Here is a 25,808-nt window from a genome sequence, read left to right as displayed (position 1 = left end):
CAGTTCATTAACTAAGGGCCATTGGGTTGTGTCTATGTAATTTACAGCCACAACTTGCCCCAAAGCCCCCCACTACAGTGGCAGTCACATAAAGAAATGAATACTGAAAACGAGGTAAGTTAACAAATTAAACTTTATTGTCGTTTTCCCTCATCTGTGTCCCTTGTCAGAGGACTTCAGTACAGGGCATCTGCTTGAGGCTGAAAAACTAATGCTACCCTGGTGCATCTCCATCATGGGAGCCACACTTACTTGGATTGTACGGTAAAAAGGCACTTTGAAACATGTCAAAAATACTGCTGGGAAGATGTGGAATGTTGGGTAATCTGGTCCAGACCCAGGTGGGCCTCGTCCAATAATGCACACACTGTACAAATGACATTTTACAAAAAGCTTAATCCATTATTATTTAGCTTATTAATACTAGAGGGTGAGGAGATAAGTCTAGACCCACTGGGGTCCGAGTACACTTAACAGTAGTATACAGTGTACATCCTGCAGAAAGATAAATGTTTCTTTGTCTTGGAAATAGTAAAATTAATAAACGGCTTATAGAGAGATTTACATTTTGACTGGCAGCACACAGGGTGTATGCTTTGTCAGAATACACACTTTGACAGTGTGATCTCTTCTTGTCAGTGTGAGAGCATTGGTATGAAATTACCAGAGTTAACAGGATCTCACTGGTTTAATTCTCTGCCATTGGCCTTCATCAGTGCTAATATCATGGTTCTTGGCTGAGGTGACAGAATCGGTAGGTTACTACAGGTTTTCCAACTGGTAAACTGGTTATTGAACTGATAACAAAATGTATCTATAATCATACATATAAACAACATTTTAACCAGTCATTAACAAGGGGAAATGTCCCATGTGCTTAACAGGAATGTTACCACAAAAACTAACCATCAAACGGTATGGGATATTGGGACAGGTGACTGGTCTGGTCAAGGAGGTAGTTCTGAGGGAATATCAAAGGAATGAAGCATAAAAGAGAATTTTAAAGCTTTATATTTTGACAGGCAGCACATAGGATGAACACACACTTTGACAGTACAACCTCTTCCTGTCAATGTGAGAGCACTGAGTAAGCATCCAACCTGTGAAACCATGTATGTGGAAACCGGACACGGCAATGTTCAGACTTTCTGAGTCATTTAACCAGATCTGATTCTGATGCCCCTTCTCGTTGCTACCATTGAGGAGGAGGTACAGGAGCCTGAGGACACACACTCAACATTTCAGGAACAGGTTCTTCCCTACTGTCATCACATTTTTGAATGAACAATGAATCCAAGAACACTATCTTCCCCCTTTTTGCACTAATTTATTCTAAAAATATCTTCTTGTAATTTACAGTTTTTATAATTGTGTATTGCAATGCACTGCTGCCACAAAATAACAAAATGATATTAAACCTGATTCTGATCCTGGCCTATTTGGTCTTCCACTTAACTGTGGGATTAAATGATGCTGCTTAGTGCTGTATGTCTCTGCAGTTAATACCATGGGATTTGGAGAATTTAACTGTAAAACTAAGTTAATGAAATGTTTTAAAATTAAGATAAAATTGCCAAGGATCTCCTCCCCCATCCCTTTTTGGGGCTCGTGGTTCCCCATTCCACTGCAAATTTAGCATTCATCAGAACTCCTGTTCCATCTCCAGTCTCCTTTCCTCGTTTGTCTGAGCCATCTCTTCCTCAGCCTCTCACTTACTCACTGTTTTTACCATTGTCTCTAATCCCCTGGGACAGATCCTCTTTTAATCCCTGAAGATAGATTGATTTTCGCATAGGTTAAAATGTCAGCACAACATTGTGGGCCAAAGGGTTTTGTAATGTTCGATATTCTCTGAGTTGTGACAAAAGATGTTAAAGCCACCAATAGAAGGGTTAAATTTGAGAAGCTGGGCTTGCAGTGTAACAATCTCAGAGGTTTGGAGAACTAGACAGGGATGAAGTTGCAGAGGAATTTGAAACATTGCTGAGAAATTTAGAATGAAGATGTTGATTATTTGGGAGCTAGTGTAGAGCAGCGGGCTCATTACAAGCTTTCTTCAAGGTTCCAAAGTACAAGTCTAGCCATATTGGAGCATTCATGTCCAGGTTAAGAAAAGGGCAGAACTGAGAGTTTCAGCAGCATGGGCAAGGGGCATTGTAATCTCGCTGCATGTCAGCAATTTCCCTTTCACCACAGTCGTCCGTCACTGCTAAATAGGAATGGCTCTCAGTAACAACCTCACTCCTTGCTCAGACATTAAGGACACAGGATGATATTGTAGATCATTTTCCCTTTGAGAAGTGGTACTAATTGGACATTTGGATCAACGTTCACCTTTGGACCTCCTATTTGACTAGGTTAGGACTTCATTTCTTGGAGCATAGAAGGTTGAGGGGAGATTTGATAGAGGCATACAAAATGATGAGGGGTGTCGATAGTGTAAATGCAAACAGGCGTTTTCCTCTGAGGCTGGCTTGGACTACAACCAGAAATCATGGGCTAAGGGTGAAAGGTGAAAAGGTTAAGGGGAACATGAGGGGAAACTTCAGAGGGTTGTGAGAGTGGAACAAGCAGGTAGCTCAAGTGTGCATGCAAGCTCGATTTCAATGTTCAAGATAAGTTTTGATAGGTACATGGATAATAGGGGTATAGGGAGCTCTGGTCTCGGTGCAGGTCGATGGGACTAGGCAGTTTAAATAGTTTGGCATAGACTAGATGGGTTGAAGGGCCTGTTTCTGTGCTGTACTTTTGACTCTATTCCTGAATGATGGTCAACATTGAGTAAGATGGTGGAAGACAGGGTTAACTTTTAAAGTTACTCCCTGAGACATAACTTTCTGAGCATCAGTGATGATAAGTAGATGTGTAAAAATACCAAGAGGCTAATGGACAATCTTTTCAGATTTTAAGAGTACATAGAAAATTTACAAGGATGTTGCCAGGACTTGAGGATCTGAGTTTTAGAGAAAGGAGTAGTGTAGCAGTTAGTGCAGCCCTTTACAGTGCCAATGACCCAGGTTTAATTCCACTGCTGTCTGTAAGGAGTTTTCACATTCTCCACATGGCAACCTCCAGCTACTCCAGGTTCCTCCCACATTCCAATGACTTAGTGGTTAATCAGTCATTGTAAGTTGTCATGCTGGGGTTAATTCGGAGGGTTGCTGGGTCGCATGGCTCATCGGGGTTAAATAGGTGGGTGGCCAGAAGGGCCTGTTCCTCACTATTGCTAAATAAAATAATTAAAAACTGAGTGTCGCAATGTTCAGAGCAAGCAGTGAAAGGGGACAGAGATCAGCAAATGTTTGTGACAGGACCTTGTAGGGCCATGGGGAGAGAATGGGACCAGTTTGGGCTACTCATACAGAGCAGGAGGGGGCAGTGGGATTAGCTCAGGGTTGTTCATACAGGAAGTTTGGTCATTTTCTAACCAACCATTGCAGGGAATAAATTATCTTTAAACTGAGGGGGCTGTAGGCAGTGACCCTCACCTTAAATAACAAATGCAAGGTTCTATCTATGTATAAAATATTCACCAATAGTTGGCATTTAACCTATGTTTCCTGTAGATGTCATACTTGGTTTCTGTAAAACCTGTCATGTTACTTCCTTAGGTACAGTACAGCAGTAGAATCTTCTGCTTCTGTAGCCAGTCCACTTCAAGGTTAAAGATTAGGATCACCGTTATCTCACACGGTAGCAGGACACTGACTTTTATCAGAACTTCTCCTGCGTGTAGATTTGTATAAAAGGTTTACATTCACTGGCCACTTGATTAGGTCCACCTGTTTGTTCATGCAACTATCTAATCAGCCAATCATGTGGCAGCAAGTCATGCAGACATAATTAAGAGGTTCCGTTCAAACATCAGAATGGGGAAGAAATAGGATCAAAATGACTTTCACCATGGAATGATCGGTGCCAAACTGCTAATCTCCCGGGATTTTCACACACAACAGCCTCTTAGAGATTACAGAAAATGGTTTGAAAAACAAAACATGTTCAGTGAGCAGCAATTCTGTGGGTGAAAACACCTTGTTAATGAGAGGTCAGAGGAGAATGGCCAGACTGGTTCAAGCTGACAGGAAGGCAACAGTATCTCAAATAACCACACGTTACAACAGTGGTGTGCAGAAGAGCATCTCTGAACACGTATTTGAACGTTCAAGTGGATGGGTTACAGCAGCAGACGACTACACTGGTTCCACTCCTGTGTGCCACTGAAAGCATACATGCCTACCCGTGGCTTCCAGATATAGATCCGTGTGCAATTTTTAAAGTTCCCTTTCAATCTTCTGATACAATTTGTGGGTGTGAGGGAAGGAATAATAATCAGAGATTCAAAGTTCTTTCAAATTGCGGACAAAGGCTATCAATGTTCTGAATCAGTACAGTTGGCAAGATGGAAGTAAGGGTTGAAATTCAACCCCCTCCCCACCTTGCGCCCCATGTGTTTAGTTCAACAAAAAAAGTGCTTCTTTCCAAACTTGTTCAATGGCTCAGAGCTGTCTCCCCCACTGATCCACACCAATGAACAACATTCCTGCCCCTAGAGTTCCCGTTCCTACCCTCACTGACCCCAATTCCCAACTAAACTTCATACTCCTCCAGGTCACCCGTCTCCCAACTGATCCATGACTGCCCACTGATGCTTCCTGATACAGGCTCCACCATTTCCCATACCTAATGCAACGGGTTCAAATCCCCAGAGCCATATGATGATGATGATGGTTGGAAGCTTCATCTGCTGACTGGTTTCTAGTATCAATGGATAATTTGGTCAACTTCTTATCATGATCTGGTGCAAAACAAAGAGATGGTAAGTGATTGAAGAGAAGCAGGAGGTCTGTGATGAGAGTGAGAAGAGGTGGATGCTCCCTCTGTACCCCTGGGGTGGAGCCAACCTCTGCTGATGGACTTACACCCAGTTCTTTCCCAGGTGTGGGCAACAAATATTCATCTGATCGGGATGCCCCAGACAATGAGATAAGTTCTCTCCTAGCACCTAAACCTGGATCTGATCAGTCATTTCCTTTCAGTCTGAAGTCAAGTTACCACTGACAAACATTCAACCCACCAGGGAGAGGAATTGATGATGAATTTTCAGGAAGGATGGTTACTGGGGCTCGTTGCCTCTGTCAGTGACCGACACAGCTGGGTTGGCTGGATCAGATTCAGTTTACCACAGCGGGCTTGAGCAGGACTGAACCTGGGGGAAACACCACCCAGGCTGGAGGAAGAGAGTCAGCCCCTGGCAGGGAGCCCATTCCGCTCGATAAGTCTATCACTGCGCCAGGGAGCACAGAAAAACCTTCCGCCGGGGACCTCAACCGCACCTCAGCCCTCTCCAACGACAGGGGACCTTTGATCTTCTCGTCCGGTTTCTTGCACCCAACTGCTTTGGGTTTTGAAGTAGGCAGCCTCTGGAGGTGGCTCTGAGACCCGCTCATCAAGGACATCAGTGGAAGACCCAGAGAGCTGGCCGGCACCGGAGAGGACATCAAGGTTGATTTGGCCAGGTTTATCGGGGTGCCATTGAGGGAGATGATGGAGCTGGGGACAGCGGGAATTGGGGACGAGGTGACAGTGCTGCAGGTCAGGGGGCTGAGGTCCAGCGGGGCTGGGTGAATCGGTATCGGCAGAGACGCCCCCAGTCCCTGCAGGGGATGATTGCCGAAGAGGGCCGCTGGATTGGGAATGAGAACCTGTGTCCCGTTGAGGTGAGCTGATGCCACGGGGGTCTTCCCCGGCTGTCGGAGTTTCAGCAGCCCCTGCTGTTCTGGAGACACAAAGTGCCCGTGGGCTTTGATGTGCTTGCGCAGAGAGCTGGGGTCTGTGTATCTCTTGTGGCAACCTGGCATCTTGCAGTAGTACGGTTTGTCCACGTAATGTGTCCGCGTGTGTTTGAAGCGATCGCTGGAGTTGGAGTACCGCTTATTACAGCCCTCGTACGGACAGATATATGGTTTCTCCCCTGCAGAATGACAACAGGAACACAGGCTGATGATACCCAGCAAAAAAAAAGTGAAAACTTCTAATAAACCTGGCTTCAGGTGTTTACCATGTAGTTAAAGAGACCATCAGATATAGGAGATATTAGGCCATTCAACCCATCAGGTCTACTCCACTATTCCATCATGGCCTATTTACTATCCCACTGAACCCCATTCTCCTGCCTTCTCCCTGAAATGTTTGATCCCTTTACTAATCAAGAACCTATAACCTCTGCTTTAAATATACCCAATGACGGCCTCCACAGGGATCTGTAGCAATGAATTCCATAGATTCACCACCCTTGGGCTAAGAAATTCCTCCTCATCTCTATTTTATAGGGAATCTCTTTGTATTCTGAGGCTGTGCCCTCTGATCCTAGACTCTCCCACAGTAGGAAACATCTTCTCCACATCCACTCTATCTGTCCCTCTGATCCTAGACTCCCCACTGTAGGAAAGATCCTCTCCATATCCACTCTGTCTAGGCCTTTCAATATTCAGTAGGTTTTAATGAGATTCCACAAACCACCCCCTCCCCCCATCCCCAATTCTCGCCAAACACGCCTCATACATTAACCCTTTCATTCTCAGGATAATTTTTGTAAACATCCACTGGATCCTCGCCAATGTCAACACATTCTTTCTTAGCTATAGGGCCCAAAACTTCTCACGATACTCCAAGTGCAGTCTGACCAGTGCCTTTATCTTGGTCCCATACACCCTGAGCTTCCAGGGATAACCAACAAGAGCATCAAGACCTTCCCCTTCCCACCTCCCTATGCATTCAAACCTACAACCTCCCCTCACTGACACAACCTGTTGTTGCCCTATTTGCTCTCCTGACCCAGCTCTAACTACCCTGACCTGTGCTCTAGTGAAATGACCCATGATTCAAGTCCTCCAGGGTCACTCTTACATAGAACAGAGAACAGTATAGCACAGTACAAGCCTTCCTCACACAATGTTAGCTTGGTAGATGTTGAATCCTTGTGGGTTGAGTTAAAAAACTGCATGGGTAAAAGGACTCTGATGGCATTTATACACAAGCCAACAGAAGCTGGGATTTGGACCACAGATTATAACAGGAAATAGAAAAGGCATGTCAGAAGGTCAATGTTATGATAGTCATGGGAGATTTGAACACGCAGGTTGATTGGGAAAATCAGGGAAATGGCTCCCAAGAGAGTGAGGTTGTTGAATGCCCATAAGATGGCTTCTTAGAGCAGTTTGTCACTGAGCCCACCAGGGATCAGCTATACTGGATTGGGTGTTATGAACTGAGCCAGAGCTGATTAGGGAGCTTACCCTTAGGAGGCAGTGATCACAATATGACTGAGTGCAACTTGAAATTTAATAGGGAGAAAGTAACATCTGAGGTAGCAGTATTCCAGTGGAGTAAAGGAAATTACAGTGGTAAGAGAGAGGAGTTGGCCAAAGTAAATTGGAAGGGATGACAGCAAAGCAGCAATGGTGTAAGTTTCTGGGAAAAATGAGGAAGGTGCAGGATAGATGTATGAAATACTCAAATTGTCTTTGACAAGGTGCCACATATGAGGCTACTTACCAAGTTAAGAGCCCATGGTATTACAGGAAAGTTACTGGCATGGCTAGAGCATTGACTGATTGGTAGGAGTCAGCGAGTGGGAATAAAAGGATCCTTTTCTGTTGGCTGCCAGTGACCAGTGGTGTTCTGCAGGGGTCGGTATTGGGAACACTTCTTTTTATGCTGTATATCAGTGATCTTGATGATGGAACAGATGGCTTTGTTGCCAAGTTTTCAGATGATACAAAGATTGGTGGAGGGGCAGGTAGTGTTAAGGAAACAAGTTGGCTGCAGAAGTACTTAGACAGATTAGGAGATTGGGAAAGAGAGTGGAAAATTAAACACAATGTTGGAAAATGCAAGGTCATGCTCTTTGGTAATAGAAATAAACGTGTAGACCATTTTCTAAATGGGAAGAAAATCCAAAAATCTGAGATGCAAAGGGACTTGGGACATTCAGTAAGGCCTTTGATAAGGTCCTGTATGGGAGGTTAGTTAGGGAGATTCAGTCGCTAGGTATACATGGTGAGGTCGTAAATTGGATTAGACATTGGCTCAGTGGGAGAAGTCAGAGAGTGGTAGTGGAGGATTGCTTCTTTGAGTGGAGGCCTGTGACTAGTGGTGTGCCACAGGGATCAGTGATGGGTCCATTGTTATTTGTCATCTATATCAATAATCTGGATGATAATGTGGTAAATTGGATCAGCAAATTTGCTGATGATACAGAGATTGGAGGTATAGTGGATAGAGAGGAAGGTTTTCAAAGCTTGCAGAGGGATTTAGACCAACTGGAAAAATGGGCTGAAAAATGGCAGATGGCGTTTAATACAGACAAGTGTGAGGTACTACACTTTGGAAGGAAAAACCAAGGTAGAACATACAAGAGGGATCTGGGAATACAGATAAAAAATTCCCTAAAAGTGGTGTCACAGGTAGGTAGGGTAGTAAAGAGGTCTTTTGGTACATTGGCCTTTATAAATCAAATTATTGAGTATAAGAGTTGGAATGTTATGGTGAGGTTGTATAAGGCATTAGTGAGGTCGAATTTGGAGTACTGTGTGCGGTTTTGGTCACCAAATTACAGGAAGGATATTAATAAGGTTGAAAAAGTGCAGAGAAGGTTTACAAGGATGTTGCTAGGACTTGAGAAACTGAGTTACAGAGGAAGGTTGAATAGGTTAGGACTTTATTCCCTGGAGCGTAGAAGAATGAGGGGAGACTTGATAGAGGTATATAAAATTATGTTGGGTATAGATAGAGTGAATGCAAGCAGGCTTTTTCTACTGAGGCCAGGGGAGAAAAAAAAACCAGAGGACATGGGTTAAGGTGAAGGGGGAAAAGTTTAAAGGGAACATTGGGGAGGGGCTTCTTCACACAGAGAGTGATGGGAGTGTGGAATGAGCTGCCAGATGAAGTGGTAAATGTGAGCTCACTTTTAACATTTAAGAAAAACTTGGACAGGTACATGGATGATAGGGGTATGGAGGGATATGGTCCAGGTGCAGGTCAGTGGGACTAGGCAGAAAAATGGTTCAGCACAGCCAAGAAGGGCTAAAAGGCCTGTTTCTGTGCTGTAATGTTCTATGGTTCTATGGGAGTCCTTGTGCAGAACACCCTAAAAGTTAACTTGCAGGTAGAGTTGCTGGTGAGGAAGGCATATGCAACGTTGACACTCATTTCAAGAGGTCTAGAATACAAGAGCGGGGATGTGACGCTGAGGCTTTATAAGGCACTAGAGAGGCCTCACCTTGAGTATTGTGAACAGTTTTGGTCTCCTCATCTAAGAAGAAATGTGCTGGCATTGGAGAAGGTTCAGAGGAGGTTCAAAAGGATGATACCAGGAATTGAAGTGTTATCAAATGAGGAATGTTTAATAGCTCTGGGTCTGTACTCACTGGAATTCAGAAGGATGGGTGGGGGGAGGGGATTTCATTGAAACTTTTCAAATGTTGAAAGTACTAGACAGAGTAGATGTGGAAAGGATGTTTCCCATGGTGGGAGAGTCTAGGACAGCCTCAGGATAGAGGGGCATCCTTTTAAAACAGAGATGCAGAGAAATCTCTTTCGCCAAAGGGTGGCGAATTTGTGGAACTTGTTACCACAGGCATCTGTGGAGGCCAGGTTGTTGGGTGTATTTAAGGCAGAGCTTGATCAGTTCTTGATTGGACATGGCATAGAAGGTTATGGGGAGAAGGATGGGCTGAGGAGGGGGACAAAGGATCAGCCATGATGGAATGGCAGAACAGACTCAATAGGCCAAATGGCCTAATTCTGTTGCTATGTCTTATAGAGAGGGCACCTTGGTCAGAATGGAGTGGTTGGGCCGAAAAGCCTGTTTCTATGCTGGAGAATGACTATATTAGAAAGTACCAGATGTTCACCATAACAGTCAGTAGAGACCTTCAGAGTATGAAAGATCCATTCAGAGAGCAAAAGACTTTGACAACATAGAATAGCACAGTGCAGGTCCTTTAGCCCTCAAAGTTGTCTAACCGTTTTAACCTTCTCCACACCCTCCTTCCCTCTGACATTGCCCTCCATTTTTCTATCATCCATGTGCCTATCTAACAGACTCTTAAATATCGCTAATGTATCTGCTTCTGTCACCAGCCACAGCTCTGGGTAAAAAAAGCTACCTCTGATATCCTCCCAATACTTTCCTCCAGTGACCTTCAAAATATGCCCACTGATACCAGCCATTTCTGCCTTGGTGTAAGTTCTCTGACTGTCCACTGGATCTACAGCATGTCTTATCATCTTTTCCACCTTTGTCAAGGCAACTCAACTTGTGACCTTTAACCTGTGGCTCTTGGCCAGCTCCTCACCTGTGTGTGAGCGGTTGTGGATTTTCAGGTTCTCTAGCCGGGAGAAGCTCTTATTACAGGTTGGGCAGCGATGAGGCTTCTCGTTGGTGTGAGTTCGGATGTGAATCAACATCTTGTACCTATGGACGGGAAGGAAAATGTCAGGTCCCCAGCAGAATGTGAGCACACTGTGACCCCCGAGAGCTTACAGATAAAACATAGAAACTTAGAAAGCCTACAGCACAATACAGGCCATTTGGCCCACAATGCTGTGCCAAACATGTATTCACTTTAGAAACTACCTAGGGTTACCCATAGCCCTCTAATTTTCTAAGCTCCATGTACCATATAAAAGATAAAAGAAACAGTTCCATGCACTCCACAGTTACACACCAATGGAGAACCAACTTCCCCTCTGCCCTTTGTAAAGCTGCAACCTACTTTAGGGTTCCTTGGTCAACTTCCAGCATAATTTTCCTTCCACCCTTGTTTCTTTAATTATTTAGAGTTATAGAACACAGCATGGAAACAGGCCACTTGGCCCCACCAGTCCATGCTGACCAATATGCCCATCTAAGCTAGCCCCATTTGGTCCACGTCCTCCATGCACATGTCTAAGTGTCTTTTTTAAAGGTGGTTATTAATGTACCTCCAGACACGCCTGACATTCTGCCTCTTTTCTTGGTTCAGGTTACTGAGAACATGACAGACATGAGCACAGTACAGACTGTTTGGCCCACCTTTTGACCAATCTAACCCTTCCCTTCTACATATTGCTCCACTTTGCTTTCATCCATATGCCTAACCAAAGATTTTCTTTAATTTCCCTAAGGTATCTACTTCTTCTCTCTTCTTCAGCTGTCCATTGATTTTCGATGATGACTGAGGCCTGTGCAAGGTTGTATGGGAGACCGGCAGTTGCCCATGCTGCAGGTCTCCCCTCTCCACACCACCGATGTTGTCCAAGGGAAGGGCACGAGGACCCATACAGCTTGGCACCAGTGTCGTCGCAGAGGAATGTGTGGTTAAGTGCCTAGCTCAAGGACACAACATGCTGCCTCAGCTAAGGCTCAAACTAGCGACCTTCAGATCACTAGACTTATTCACTTGGCCACGCACCACACAATGTTTCTACCACAGAGAGACTGGCCAAGACACTGACCGTGCCTCTGATGTACCTCACCTCACTAGCAGGACCCTGGTGTGTCAGTGGCGTCACAGTGCTGCATAATGATTTACAGTCCCAGCGATCCAAGTTCAATTCCCACCGCTGCCTGTATGGAGTTTATACGTTCTCCCCATGACTGCATGAGGTTTCTCTGTGTGCTCCAGTTTCCACCCACATTGCAAAGACGTACGGTTAGAGACTTGTGAGCGAGCTACATTGGCACTAGCATGGCAACACCTATCTCCAGCACATCCTCGGACTGTGTTAGTCATTGACACAAGTGACACATTTCACCGTATGTTTCGATGTACTTGTGACAAACAAAGCTAATCTTCAGCACCTGGCATTGAATCCCTTGCCTTTCCGGGCACAGCCCTCCCAGTGGCAGCAGTATCCAGTTTCCTTCTCCGGTTTGACATGGAAATCGTTGACGTGATTGACCAGATCCTGAAGTGATTCAAACAGCTGGTTACACTGCAACACAAAAGGGTCAGAGAGGAGAGATATCAGGAAATTTCACAACATACGCCAGCGATAGTAAAACATGTCACGGCCATGAGAGACCTGTGGACCCAGAAAACATGGCAGTTCTCTGACACACCAGTAGCTCCCACACCCCAAAAACCTGTCCATATCAGCCGAACAAGAGACAAGTGTTAAGTGTAATCTGAAGATCCACAAATAATGATTCAGGAACAGCAAATCATAAACACAAGAAATACTGCTGATGCTGGAAATCCAGAGCAACACACACAGAATGTTGGAGGAACTCAGCAGGTCATCAGACAGCATCAATTGAAATAAATCAACAGTTCAAAGCTCAAAGTAAATATTTATTAAAGTATATATACGTCACTATATACAATCCTAAGATTCATTTTCTTGCAGGCATACTCAATAAATCCATAATAGAATCAATGAAAGACTGCATCTACTTGGGAGTCCAACCAGTGTGCAAAAGACAACAAATATAGAAACAAAGAAATAATAATAATAAATAAATAAGCAATAATATCTAAAACATGAGATGAAGAGTCTTTGAAAGTGAGTCCATGGGTTGTGGGAGTGTTTCAAGGATGGGCCGAGTGAAGTTGAGTGATTATTCCCTCTGGTTCAAGAGCCTGATGACTGAATCAGAATCAGTTTTACTATCACTGGCGTATGTTGTGAAATTTGTTAACCTTGTGGCAGCAGTACAATGCAATACAGAGAGGAAAAATACTGTGAATTACAGTAAGTATGTATATATATTAAGTAGCTAGTGCAATAGTTAAGTAGTGAGGTAGTGTGCATGGGTTCAATGTTCATTCAGAAATTGGATGGCAGAGGGGAAGAAGCTGTCCCTGAATTGCTGAGGGGTAATAACTGTTGCTGAACCTGGTGGTGTGAGCGAGTGCTGAGGCTCCTGTACCTTATTCCAGATGGTGTCAGTGAGGAAAGAGCATGACCTGGGTGTTGGGGCTGATGTTTCAGTCCAAGAGCTTTCATCACTATTCAGGAACAGCTCCTTCCACTTGCCATCAGCATTCTGAAAACTACCTCACTATTTCTTGAGGCCTGCAGACAGGCTATGCTCTATCTACAACCACCATCTGCCTTAAATGAGCAAGCCAATTCTGTATACACACAACTCACCTGCACCCCTTCCTCCATGTCATCATGATAGTTAGTAAATAATTGAGGGTTAAGGTTTGACCCTTGAAACACCTGACTAGATACCCATTTATTACAACTCCTTGCCTTCTAGATGATAACTGATCTTCAATCCAAGTAAATACACTGAGCGCCTAGCTATTAGTCTATAGTTTTTCATTAATTCCATTGAATTTCTTTATTTTCCTATGACTGCCTGCAAGAAAATGAACCACCAGGTAGTGTGGTGACGTCAACGTACATTGATAATAAATTTACTTTGGCTTTGACCATTAGACATAGGAGCTGAATTAGGCCATTTGGCCCATTGAGTCTTACCTTGCTATTCCATCATGGCTGATTTATTAGCCCTCTCAATCCCATTGGAGTCATAGAAAAGTACAGCACAGTAACAGTTACTTTGGCCCCTTTAGTCCATGCCAAACCAGTTAAACTGTCTACTCCCATTGACCTGCACCCGGACCACAGCCCTCTATGTCCTTACTATCCATGTACCCAACCAAACTTGTCTTCAACGCTGAAATCGATCTCGCATGTACAACCTGCACTTGCAGCTCGTTCCACACTCTCACAACCCTCTGAGTGAAGATGGTGCCGGAGGATTGGTGTATGGCTCATGTGGTTCCATTGTTTAAAAAGGGTTCTAAGAGTTAACCTAGCAATTATCGGCTTGTAAGTTTGACGTCAGTGGTGGATAAATTAATGGGAAGTATTCTTAGAGATGGTATATTTAATTATCTGGATAGACAGGGTCTGATTAGGAACAGTCATCAAGGATTTGTGCATGGAAGGTCATGTTTGACAAATCTTATTGAATTTTTTGAAGAGGTTACTAGGAAAGTTGACGAGGGTAAAGCAGTGGGTGTTGTCTATGTGGACTTCAGTAAGGCCCTTGACAAGGTTCCACACGGAAGGTTAATTAGGAAGGTTCAATCGTTAGGTATTAATATTGAAGTAGTAAAATGGATTCAACAGTGGCTGGATGGGAGATGCCAGAGAGTAGTGGTGGATAGCTGTTTGTCAGGTTGGAGACCAGTGACTAAGTGGTGTGCCTCAGGGATCTGTACTAGGTCCAATGTTGTTTGTCATATACATTAATGATCTGGATGATGGGGTGGTAAATTGGATTAGTAAGTGTGTAGTTGATACCGAGATAGGTGGTGTTGTGGATAATGAAGAAGGTTTTCAAAGCTGGCAGAGAGATTTAGGCCAACTAGAAGAGTGGGCTGAAAGATGGCAGATGGAGTTTAATGCTGATTAGTTTGAGGTGCTACATTTTGGTAGGACTAATCAAAATAGGACATACATGGTAAATGGTAGGGCATTGAGGAATGCATAGAACAGAGTGATCTAGGAATAATGGTGCATAGTTCCCTGAAAGTGGAATCTAATGTGGATAAGGTGGTGAAGAAAGCTTTTGGTATGCTGGCCTTTATAAATCAGAGCATTGAGTATAGGAGTTGGGATGTAATGTTAAAATTGTACAAGGCATTGGTGAGGCGAAATTTGGAGTATTGTGTACAGTTCTGGTCACCGAATTATAGGAAAGATGTCAACAAAATAGGGAGAATACAGAGAAGATTTACTAGAATGTTACCTGGGTTTCAGCACCTAAGTTACAGAAAAAGGTTGAACAAGTTAGGTCTTTATTCTTTGGAGCGTAGAAGGTTGAGGGGAGACTTGATAGAGGTATTTAAAATTATGAGGGGGATAGTTAAGAGTTGACGTGGATAGGCTTTTTCCATTGAGAGTAGGGGAGATTTAAACAAGAAGACATGAGTTGAGAGTTAGGGGGCAAAAGTTTAGGGGCAACACAAGGGGGAATTTCTTTACTCAGAGAGTGGTAGCTGTGTTGAACAAGCTTCCAGTAGAAGTGGTAGAAGCAGGTTCGATATTGTCATTTAAAAAAAAAATTGAATAGGTATATGGACAGGAAAGGAATGAAGGGTTATGGGCTGAGTGCAGGTCGGTGGGACTAGGTGAGAGTAAGCGTTCGGCACAGACTAGAAGGGCAGAGATGGCCTGTTTCCATGTTGTAATGGTTATATGGTTCCTCTTAAGCTTCTCACCTTTTAACCTTTACCAATGACTTCTAGTTGTAGACTCAGCCAACCTCAGGGGGAAAAGCCTGCTTGCATTTACACTATCTATACCACTCATAACTCTGTCTACCTCTGTCAGTCTCCCCTCGGTCTTCAGTGTTCCAAGGAATAAAGTCCTAATCCATTCAATCTTTCTTTATAACTCTGGTCCCTCCAGACCCAACAACATCCTTGTAAATTTTCTCTGTACTCTTTCAACCTTAGAAAGATAACCGAAACTGCACTCCTCATCAATGTCTTATACAAATTCAACATAACATCGCATATCCTGTACTCATTACTTTGATTTATGAAGTCCAATGTGCCAAAAGCTTTCTTTACCACCCTATCTACCTGTGATGGTATTCTCAACAAATTATGTACCTGTGTTCCCAGATCCCTTTGTTCTCCCACACTCCTTGGCACTCTAGGTAGGCACCGCGTAAGGCCTACCTGGTGGGTCGTACCGAGGTGCAACACCTTGTACTTGTCTGCATTGTTCCACCTGCTGTTTTGCAGCCCATTTTTCCAGCTGTTGAAGATCCCTCTGCAAACTATGATGGCCTCCTCGCTGTCCACGACACCCCTTATCTTAGTGTCATTCACAAATTTGCTAATCCAGTTAACCACATTATCATCCAGATCATTAATATAGATGACAAACAACACTGATTCCTGTGGCACTGCATTAGTCACAGGATTCTGGTCAGAGAGGCAACCATCCACTACCACTCTCTGGCTTCTCCCTCAAAGGCAATGTCTAATCTAATTTACTACTCCTTTTTTAATGCCAAGCGACTGAACCTTCGTGATCAACCTCTCACGTGGGACCTTGTCAAATGCCTTTGAGGGGGAGGGAAAGGGCAAGGGAGAGGGAGAAAGCAGGAGAATGGGATTGAGAGAGATAATAAATAGGCCATGATGGAGCAGACTTGATGGGCTGAATGGCCTAATTCTGCTGCTATGTCTTTTGGCCTTGAGCTACATCATTTGTGAAGTCCTTGTATGCGTCCGAATGCAAGTCTTACCTTGCGCCACCGGCATGCCAGCTGTTCTTCCGGGAGCTCCAGCAAGGCCTGCACCTCCTTAGGGGGCGTCACTAATAAAGAGGATGGCAGGTGCACGGGGCTGCTCGAACCCAGAGGCAGGAAGAACTGAAACGTCTGGGAGCTCTGAGTCCCCTCCAGGAAACGGGCTGGCTGCAGAGATACATAAAACCTTCACCGTCAGAATCAGGGTTATTACTACACGCTGGTGCCCAAGCTGGAATAGGTGCGTGGTTTACCAGAATCAGAATCCGGTTTATTATCCAGGACATATGTCATGAAATTTGTTGATTTACATCAGCTGCACTACATGTTAAAAATGACTAAGCTATGATAAGAAAAATTAAATAAATTAGTGCAGCAGAGAGCAAAATAGTGAGGTCGTGTTGATGGACCATTCAGAAATCTGAATAGTTGAGTGTGTGTCTTCAGGCTTCTGTACCTCCTCCTTGATGGTAGCAACGAGCACTGGTAAATCCACAGGATCAGAAAAGGCTGCAGAGTCGTAGAATCAGCCGCTGTATCATGGCCATGAGCCTCGCCACCATTGAGGACATCGTTGAAAAGCCATGCCTCAGGCAGGACTCTCACCTCCCAGGACGTACCCTCTTCTCATTACTACATCAAGGAAGAGATAACAGGAGCCTGAAGATTCACACTCAGAGTATAGGGACAGCTTGCTCCTCTCCACCATCAGATTTCTGAACTGTCCATGAACACCACCTCATTATTTTGCTCTTTTTCCACAACTTATTTAGTTTTTATATTTAGTTCTTATTGGATATTAGAGTAATTTTTTTTATGTCTTGTGCTGTACTGATGGCAAAAAAACAACAGATTTCACAACATGTATCAATGATAATAAACCTGAGTTCTTTTACTCCAAACTGAGTGAATTAATGGAACTTAAGTTCCACAGATGTCATGTGGGATTTGAATTGTCTGTAGATCAATAGTCTAGACCTGGGGTTCCCAAACATTTTTTAATGCCTTGGACCCCACCGTTAACCAAGGGATCCACGGACCCCATGGACTATTGGGTCTGAGTAAGGAAAGGAACCTCTATTCCAGTTAAACTTTTACCTCCAAATTTTTTCCACCACCAATTACTGAGCTGAGCAGTTTTGCTGTAGATGTGATGCAACTGCGAGGAACCATTGTGGAAATTGCGGACACTGAACAGACATCTACAGTAAACACAACGGCCAGACCGCAGGTCAGTCTGCCAAGATGTCACTGTTGTCTTGGACAGTAGGATCACTGTGCAGCCCCACTCAATGTCAAGTTCAAGTTCAGTTTATTGTGATTCAACCATACATATGTATACCACTAAACAAAACTACATTCCTCCAAACCAAGGCGAGCAACACACTACACATAACTCATACACAGCATATAAAGTAATATTACCACAAATAAATTATAACAAAGAATTAAATATATTCCAGAGACTGAATTTAGCATAAGATGCATTTATAACACAAGCCAAAAAGTAAACAGTTCATACTGGTGGTGATGACTTTGGGGTGGCAGCAAGGAGTCCAACAGTCTCATGGCCTGGGGAAAGAAACCGCTTCCCTCTCTAGCAGTCCTGATGGCGGGGGACAAAGAGATTGTGGTATGAATGGGAGAGATCATTGACAATGCGATGGGCTCTGGATAAATGTTTTTGAGGGGTGGAAGAGAGACCGCAATGATTTTCTCACCAGTCCTCACAATCCTTTGAGGATTTTGTGTTCAGCTGGCTTGCAATTCCAATACCAACCAGTGATGCAGCTGGTCAGGACACTCTATAGTACTCCTGTAAGAAGTGTTTAGAATGGGGACCCCCCCCCCCCTTGGGCCTCAAATACTTACGGTCCCAACACCTGGAGAATCTTCACCACCATTCTGCAACTCGTCAGGCAGCAGGGCAGAGCTGGGGGGCGAGTCGAGGGCAGATCCAGGGGACAGGCTCAGGTCGACAATGGATACAGAGCTCTGGGATGGAGAGTAACGGGAGTCCTGCTTCTCCTGAGCCTGGGAGACAATAAAAGGACCTGGAACAAGAACAGCTCTGTGAGAAAGGGGTAGGATTGCAATGCGTGGTTGGATTCTCCAACACATTCAATACATTTAACGGAAGGAATGTAGGTACTGACTGTGGATAAGCATCACACCAAATGCTGGAGGAGCTCAGCAGGTCAGTTGATAATTTCAGGCCATGACCCTTAAGAGACACAGGTACACTGGTGAAAGTGAAATAAAAGATTACAGTGAATGAAAAACAAAGCAAAGATTCACTTGAAATGAACAGAGACTATTAATTCTTACTTTTATTGTTCTGGCTTCTTCCCCTTTCCTCTCCTGTCCTATTGAAGGGTCTAGGCCTGAATATGGCACCCGTCATTGATTTTATATACTCTTACTGTAATTTACAGCAACTTTAAGTAGTGGACTACTGCTGTCACTAAATAACAAATTTCACGGCATATCTCAAAGCTCAAAAATTATTGAAGTACACATATGTCTCCATATACAACCCTGAGATTCAATTTCTTGCAGGGATTCACAGTAAATACGGGAAACACAATAGAAACAATGAAAGACCGCACCCAAAAGGACAGACAATCAATGTGCAAAAAGACAACAAAATGAGCAAATAAAAAAGGAAAAAGAAAGAATAATAATAATAATAATAAGTAAGCATTAAATATTGAGAACATAAGATGAAGAGTCCTTGAAAATTGTGGGAACAGTTCAATGATGAGCAAGAGAAGATGAATGAAGTTATCCTGTCTGGTTCAGGAGCCTGATGTTTGAGGGGTGACAACTGTTCCTGAACCTGGTGGTGTGGGTCCTGAGTCTCCTAACTCCTTCCTGATGTCTGAAGGGTAATAACGGTTTCTGAACATGGTGATGTGGGTCCTGAGGCTCCTGTGCCTTTTCCCTGATGGTTGAGGGTTGATAACTGTTCCTGAACCTGGTGGTGTGGGTCCTGAGGCTCCTGTACCTCCTTCCCAATGGCAGCTGTAAGAATGGCCTGGATGGTAGGAGTTGTAAACGATGGATGCTTCTTTCCTGCAATAGCATTCCATATATATGTGCTCAATGGTGGGGAGCATTTTACCCACAAAGGAATGGGCCATATCTGCTATTGTTGTTCCCTAGCAGGCCATGATGCAACCAGTTGATATATTCTCCACAGCACATCTGTAATAGTTTGTCAAAGTCAGATGTCATGCCGAATCTTGGCAAACTCCTAAGGAATGAGAGTTGTGCCATGCTTTCTTTGTAATGGCACTTACACACTGGGCCCAGGATGGGCCCTCTGAAATGATAACACCAAGGAATTTAAAGTTGCCGTCCATCTCCCTCTGATTCCCGCGATGAAGGCTGGCTTATGGACCTCTTGTTTCCTCCTCCTGAGGTCAATAATCAGCTCTTTAGTCTTGCTGACATTGAGTGAGTAGCTGTTGTTACGGCACCCCTCTGCCAGATTTTCAATCTCCCTCTTAAATGCTGATTGATCACCGCTTTTGATTCGGCCAACAACAGTGGTGTCACAGTGGTGTAGAGATAGCAGGAGCTCTGACGGAGATCTTTCAGATGTCATTAGAAACGGGGATTGTGCCGGAGGATTGCCATATTGCTCATGTAGTTCCATTGTTTAAAAAGGGTTCTAGAAGTAAGCCTAGCAATTATAGACCTGTCAGTTTGACATCAGTGGTGGGTAAATTAATGGAAAGTATTCTTAGAGATAGTATTTATGATTATCTGGATAGACAGGATCTGATTAGGAGTAGTCAGCATGGATTTGTGCGTGGAAGGTCATGTTTGACAAACCTTATTGAATTTTTTGAAGAAGTTACGAGGAATGTTGACGAGGGTAAGGCAGTGGATGTAGTCTATATGGACTTCAGCAAGGCCTTTGACAAAGTTCCACATGGAAGGTTAGTTAAAAAGGTTCAGTCATTAGGTATTAATGCTGGAGTAATAAAATGGATTCAACAGTGGCTAGATGGGAGATGCCAGAGAGTAGTGGTGGATAATTGTTTATCGGGATGGAGGCCGGTGACTAGCGGGGTGCCTCAGGGATCTGTTTTGGGCCCAATGTTGTTTGTAATATACATAAATGATCTGGATGATGGGGTGGTAAATTGGATTAGTAAGAATGCCGATGATACTAAGGTAGGAGGTGTTGTGGATAATGAGATGGGTTTTCAAAGCTTGCAGGGAGATTTATGCCGGTTAGAAGAATGGGCTGAACGTTGGCAGATGGAGTTTAATGCTGAGAAGTGTGAGGTTCTACATTTTGGCAGGAATAATCCAAATAGAACATACAGGGTAAATGGTAGGGCATTGGGGAATGCAGTGGAACACAGAGATCTAGGAATAACAGTGCATAGTTCCCTGAAGGTGGAGTCTCATGTAGATAGGGTGGTGAAGAAGGCTTTTGGAAGACTGGCCTTTATAAATCAGAGCATTGAGTACAGAAGTTGGGATGTAATGTTAAAATTGTACAAGGCATTGGTAAGGCCAAATTTGGAATATTGTGTGCAGTTCTGGTCACCGAATTATAGGTAAGATATCAATAAATTAGAGAGAGTGCAGAGACGATTTACTAGGATGTTACCTGGGTTTCAGCACTTAAGTTACAGAGAAAGGTTGAACAAGTTAGGTCTCTATTCATTGGAGCGTAGAAGGTTGAGGGGGGATTTGATCGAGGTATTTACAATTTTGAGAGGGATAGATAGAGTTGACGTGAATAGGCTGTTTCCATTGAGAGTAGGGGAGATTCAAACGAGAGGACATGATCTGAGAGTTAGGGGGCAAAAGTTTAAGGGAAACACGAGGGGGTATTTCTTTACTCAGAGAGTGATAGCTGTGTGGAATGAGCTTCCTGTAGAAGTAGTAGAGGCCAGTTCAGTTGTGTCATTTAAGGTAAAATTGGATAGGTATATGGACAGGAAAGGAGTGGAGGGTTATGGGCTGAGTGCAGGTAGGTGGGACTAGGTGAGATTAAGAGTTCGGCATGGACTAGGACGGCCGAGATGGCCTGTTTCCGTGCTGTGATTGTTATATGGTTACTAGATGGTTTCATTGTCTTTGGCATCAGCAAATTTAAAGATGGCATTGGAGCTGTGCTTAGCCTCACAGTCATAAGTGTGAAGTGAGTAGAGCAGGGGGCTAAACACTCAGCCTTGGGGGGTACCTGTGCCAATGGAAATTGTGGAGGAGATGTTGTTGCCAATCCAAATTGACTAGGGTCTGCAAGTGAGGAAATTGAGGATCCAGTTGCCACAAGGAGATATTCAGGTCAAGGTCTTAGAACTTATTGATTAGTTTTAAGGAGATATTAGTATTGAATGCTGAGCTGTAGTCAATGAAGAGCATCGTGATGTATGCATCTTCATTGTCCAGATGCTCCAGGGTTGAGTGAAGAGCCAATGAAATGGCATCTGCTGTTGGCCTGTTGTGATGATAGGAAAATTGGAGTGGATCCAAGTTGCTTTTCAGGCAGGAGTTGATATGTTTCATCACCAACCACTCAAAATGCTTTATCACAGCAGGTGTAAGTGCTACTGGCGATAGTCATTGAGGCAGATTACCATGGGAAAATAAAACTGATCTTGATTAAGAAACTGTCAAAATGTCTTTCTTGCATTTTCTCCCTTCCTTTCCAGTCCTGATGAAGGGTCTCAGCCCAAATCATCGACTGTTTACTCTTTTCCATAGATGATGCCTGGCCTGCTGAGTTCTTCTAGCATTTTGTGTGTGTTGCTCTGGATCACAGAATCTCTAGTGTTTGTGAAGAAACATCATCTATCTTTTTAATAACATAATTTTAAACTAACTCTATACTCATCTACTAATACATCCAAGCATCGCATATTATTCATTAACACATAAGATTCTGCATATATTGGAAACCTGGAGCAGCACACACAAAATACTGGAGGAACTCAGCAGGTCAGGCAGCATCTATGAAGAGGAATAAACTGTCAGCATTTCAGGCCAAGACCCTTCATCAGGGAGAAGAAGCCATAATAAGAATATTATCCATGAATAGTCTGTTCCTTTTAAGTGAAGCATTTATTTCCAAGTTGATGCTTTGCCTTTCATTCATTGTAATCTTTTATTTCACTTTCACCAGTGTACCCGTGTCTCTTTAATACTTCAAGGGAGATCTGACCAGAGTCTATGAAAGTTAGAACTTTCCAATGTTCTGCTTTGAGGAATCAATCCTGTTATTAGTTGCATTGAAGAGCTGCACTGGTTTAAATGATTGGCTCGCCGCACCCTGAGTTCTTTGCTCTTTTTACATGTTCAGTTGTAAGATTTCAAGGTCTTGCAAGGTTTGTTAATAAAGATAAACTTTAGCTTTCTTTGTCACAGGTACATCAAAACATACTGCAAAGTATGTCATCTGTGTCAAATCAAGTCAGAGAGTATTGTCTGGCAAGTATTGCCATGCTTCCAGTGCTAACATAGCATGCCCACAATTTAATAGTCCTAATCTGTAGGTCTTCAGAATGTGGGAGGAGACTGGAGCATCCAAACAAAACCCATGCAGTTACGGGGAGAATGTACAAACTCCTTAAAGGCAATGGTGGGAATTGAACCTGGGTCACCTCTGCTTTAATAATGTTATGCTGACTGCTATGCTAACATGTTGCCCTAAGTGCTGTTGCATGGAGTGTTTTGGCTGTTATGGGAGGTTGGACAAACCCTCTCTGGAGCATAGGAGGCAAGGGAAAGTGGATAGAAATATTTCAGACTCAGAGGATTAAATAAGACAGATAGTCAGAGTCTTTCCACCGAGATGGAAATGTTAAACACCAGAGGACACAGGATGTATGTGAGAGGGGAAAAGTTTGAAGGAGACGTGGGGGAAGATGCTTTTACACAGCGAGTGCTGGGTGCCAGGAACATAGTGCCAGGGGAAGTCCAGTACTGGACAGGCCATTCAGCCCACAATGCTGTGCCAATTTATACTAAACATCCTCCTGTGTATTATCCATATCCCTCCATATTCACGTGTCTATCGAAAAGGCTCTTCAACTCCACCAAATTGTCTGTTTCCACCACAACTCCTGGTAACTCACTCCAACCACCTACACACCCTGTGAGTAAAAATAAACTTGTCCCTCACATCGCCTTTAAGCTCCCCTCTACCCACCACCCCCTCACTCGCCAAACCCCCGTTTCCTCTGGTATTTGACTTTTCTGCTCTGGAGAAAACATTCTAACTGCCTTTCTTATCATTATTATAAAACTATCAGGTTCAAGTTCAAGTTCAATCATGATTCAACCATTTACATGAATAATGTTCCTCTGGGGCCAAGGTGCAAGAGGCAGTACCAATAATCACAACACCAAACACATCATTATCATAGCAGGAAAACATACAGTTACAAAACAATGAATAAAAAATTATAATGTCACCCAAGTCCCTGAGTGTCACGGCCTGAAGTTCGATGGTAAATGGATATCATCCTAAGGTCTCCTCTCAGCCTGCAAAGCAACTCAAGTTTGTCCAACTTTTCTTTATACCTCATACCGTCTCACCTTCTCCACATCCTGCCTAGAATTACACATAAGTGGTGGAAGTAGATACAATAGAAGATGTTAAAAGGCATTTAGACTGACATGGAGGGGCAAGGGCTGGAGGCATATAGAACACATGCATAGATTAGTTTAAAATGGCATGATGGCCAGTACAGACATGGCGGGCTGAAGGGCCTGTTCCTGCACCACCCTGTTGGATGGTCTAAGGCTTAGGGGTTGTTGTCTCTCAGATCAGAGAGAGCAGTGGCACCACCAGTGGACAGCAGTGAAGGACCAGGTTCCCACCTGTACCATCAGGGAGAATATCTCTCAACTTTGCAGGTCCTTGTTAAACATAAGACATAAGAGCAGAATTGGCCCATCAAGACTGCTCTGTTATTCAATCATGGCTGACTTATCCCTCTCAACCACATTCTCCTGCCTTCTTCCCATAACCTTTGATGCCCTGAATAATCAAGAAACTATCAACCTCCACTTAAATATATCCAACCACTCGGCCTCCACAGCCGTCCGTAGGAACGAATTACACTGACTCACCACCCTCTGGCCCTCTGAAATTCCTCATCATCTGTTCTAAAGGGATGTTGCCCTATCTTGAGGCTGTGCCCTGGTTTAGACTCTCTCAACATCCACTCTATCCAGGCCTTTCAGTATTCGGTCAGTTTGAATGAGTCCCTCACCAGTCTGTGGGACCTGGGGAGATACCGGTGCCATAATAGCAGTGCCATCGTCTGTCATCTTCAGCTCCCTCCGGGCATTGCTCTCTTCCGTAGCCTCATGGCGTCTCTGCTTCTTCCCCCTCATCATCCGGAGCTTGGAAATGTTCAGCTTCAGATCCAGGGGCTCGTCCAGAGAATGCATTGTCACGGGAATGGCACATCCAATCAGGAGACTCCGTGGTTGAAGCCAGGCTGGGAAACCTCTACAACAGCTTTATATCCTGAAGAACAGAACAGGAAAAGGATCAGTCAGAGTGTCAGGGTAGAGACTGGAAACACAGAAAGATTCGGTGGATACTGGAAATCTGAGAAAAGGTCACTCAGAGACCAGAAATAGCGTGATTTTGCAGATACTGGAAATCTGGGAAAGGATCTCTCAAACTGGGGACACAGAGAGATTCTGTGGATACAGGAAATCTGGGAAAAGATCTCTCAAACTGGGGATGTGGAGAGATTCTGTGGATACAGGAAACCTGGGAAAAGATCACTCAGAGAATGGAAATGAAGGGATTCTGCAGTTACTGGAAATCTGGAGTAACAGTAACAGTGCAACAGTACTACAGCTTGACCCATTAGAGTTTGGAGTTCATTTCCAGCATCCTCTGTAAATAGGTTTGTGTGTGACCATGTGGGATTCTTCCGGCTGCTCCGGTTTCCTCCCACAGTCCAAAGGCGTACTAGTTGGTAGGTTAATTGTCATTGTGTATTGCCCACAGCATATCCTCAGACTCTGTTGGTTGTTAACGCAAATTACATATTTCAGTCTGTTTCAAAGTATATGTGACAAAGCTCATGTATTTCTGTGATCGGTAGGATCTGTGTTTAATTTAGTACCCCAACCAAGAGCAGCAGAAACCCTTCCATAGATGGTTATCCAGTGGTTCTTGTTGTCTGGTCAAACATGAGGTTTATTATGCACAGACCAAAATCCCAACAAGAAAAGCACTAAATCATAAACCCAAGAGATCCTGCAGATGCTGGAAATCCAGAGCAACATACACACACGCACACACACACACTGCTCTCACTAAAACAGGTTGGGTAAGACTAGAACTGAAGGTCATGGGTTAAGGGTGAAAGGTGAAATGCTTCAGAGGAACCAGAGGGAGAACTCCTTCTCTCAGAGGGGGGTGTGAGTGTGGATTGAGCTGCCAGCAGAACTGGTAGATGCAGGTTTGATTTCAACATTGAAAAGAAGTTTGGACAGGTACATGGATGGGAGAGGTACAGAGGGCTGTGGTCCAGGAGCAGGT

At 43.9% G+C, this 25,808-nt stretch overlaps 2 protein-coding genes across 7 annotated transcripts in view; one reads left to right on the top strand and one right to left on the bottom strand.

Moving 5' to 3' along the window:
* Positions 1-11,820, top strand: part of pam16 (presequence translocase associated motor 16) — a 30,644-nt gene extending 18,824 nt beyond the window's left edge. The window contains exon 5 of the mRNA XM_059978922.1: positions 11,170-11,820. Coding sequence (XP_059834905.1) covers positions 11,170-11,223 — 54 coding nt within the window. The 3' untranslated portion in view covers positions 11,224-11,820. The remainder of the gene's footprint in view (positions 1-11,169) is intronic.
* LOC132399028 (zinc finger protein GLIS2-like) overlaps positions 116-25,808 on the bottom strand; it is a 90,448-nt gene continuing 64,755 nt past the window's right edge. For 5 of the 6 annotated variants that reach the window (XM_059978919.1, XM_059978915.1, XM_059978918.1 and 2 more), the window contains 6 exons: positions 24,517-24,776; positions 18,143-18,324; positions 16,268-16,438; positions 11,846-11,979; positions 10,359-10,477; positions 116-5,971 (listed from right to left, as the gene is read on the bottom strand). In XM_059978919.1, coding sequence (XP_059834902.1) covers positions 5,172-5,971; positions 10,359-10,477; positions 11,846-11,979; positions 16,268-16,438; positions 18,143-18,324; positions 24,517-24,697 — 1,587 coding nt within the window. In that variant the 5' untranslated portion in view covers positions 24,698-24,776 and the 3' untranslated portion in view covers positions 116-5,171. Of the gene's footprint in view, positions 5,972-10,358; positions 10,478-11,845; positions 11,980-16,267; positions 16,439-18,142; positions 18,325-18,426; positions 18,514-24,516; positions 24,777-25,808 lie in introns of those variants that run through there. The other variant, XM_059978920.1, reaches the window with a different exon arrangement.

Source organism: Hypanus sabinus, chromosome 9 (assembly GCF_030144855.1).
Source record: "Hypanus sabinus isolate sHypSab1 chromosome 9, sHypSab1.hap1, whole genome shotgun sequence".
NCBI lineage: Eukaryota > Metazoa > Chordata > Chondrichthyes > Myliobatiformes > Dasyatidae > Hypanus > Hypanus sabinus.
This window is presented reverse-complemented; position numbering and strand designations above follow the sequence as displayed.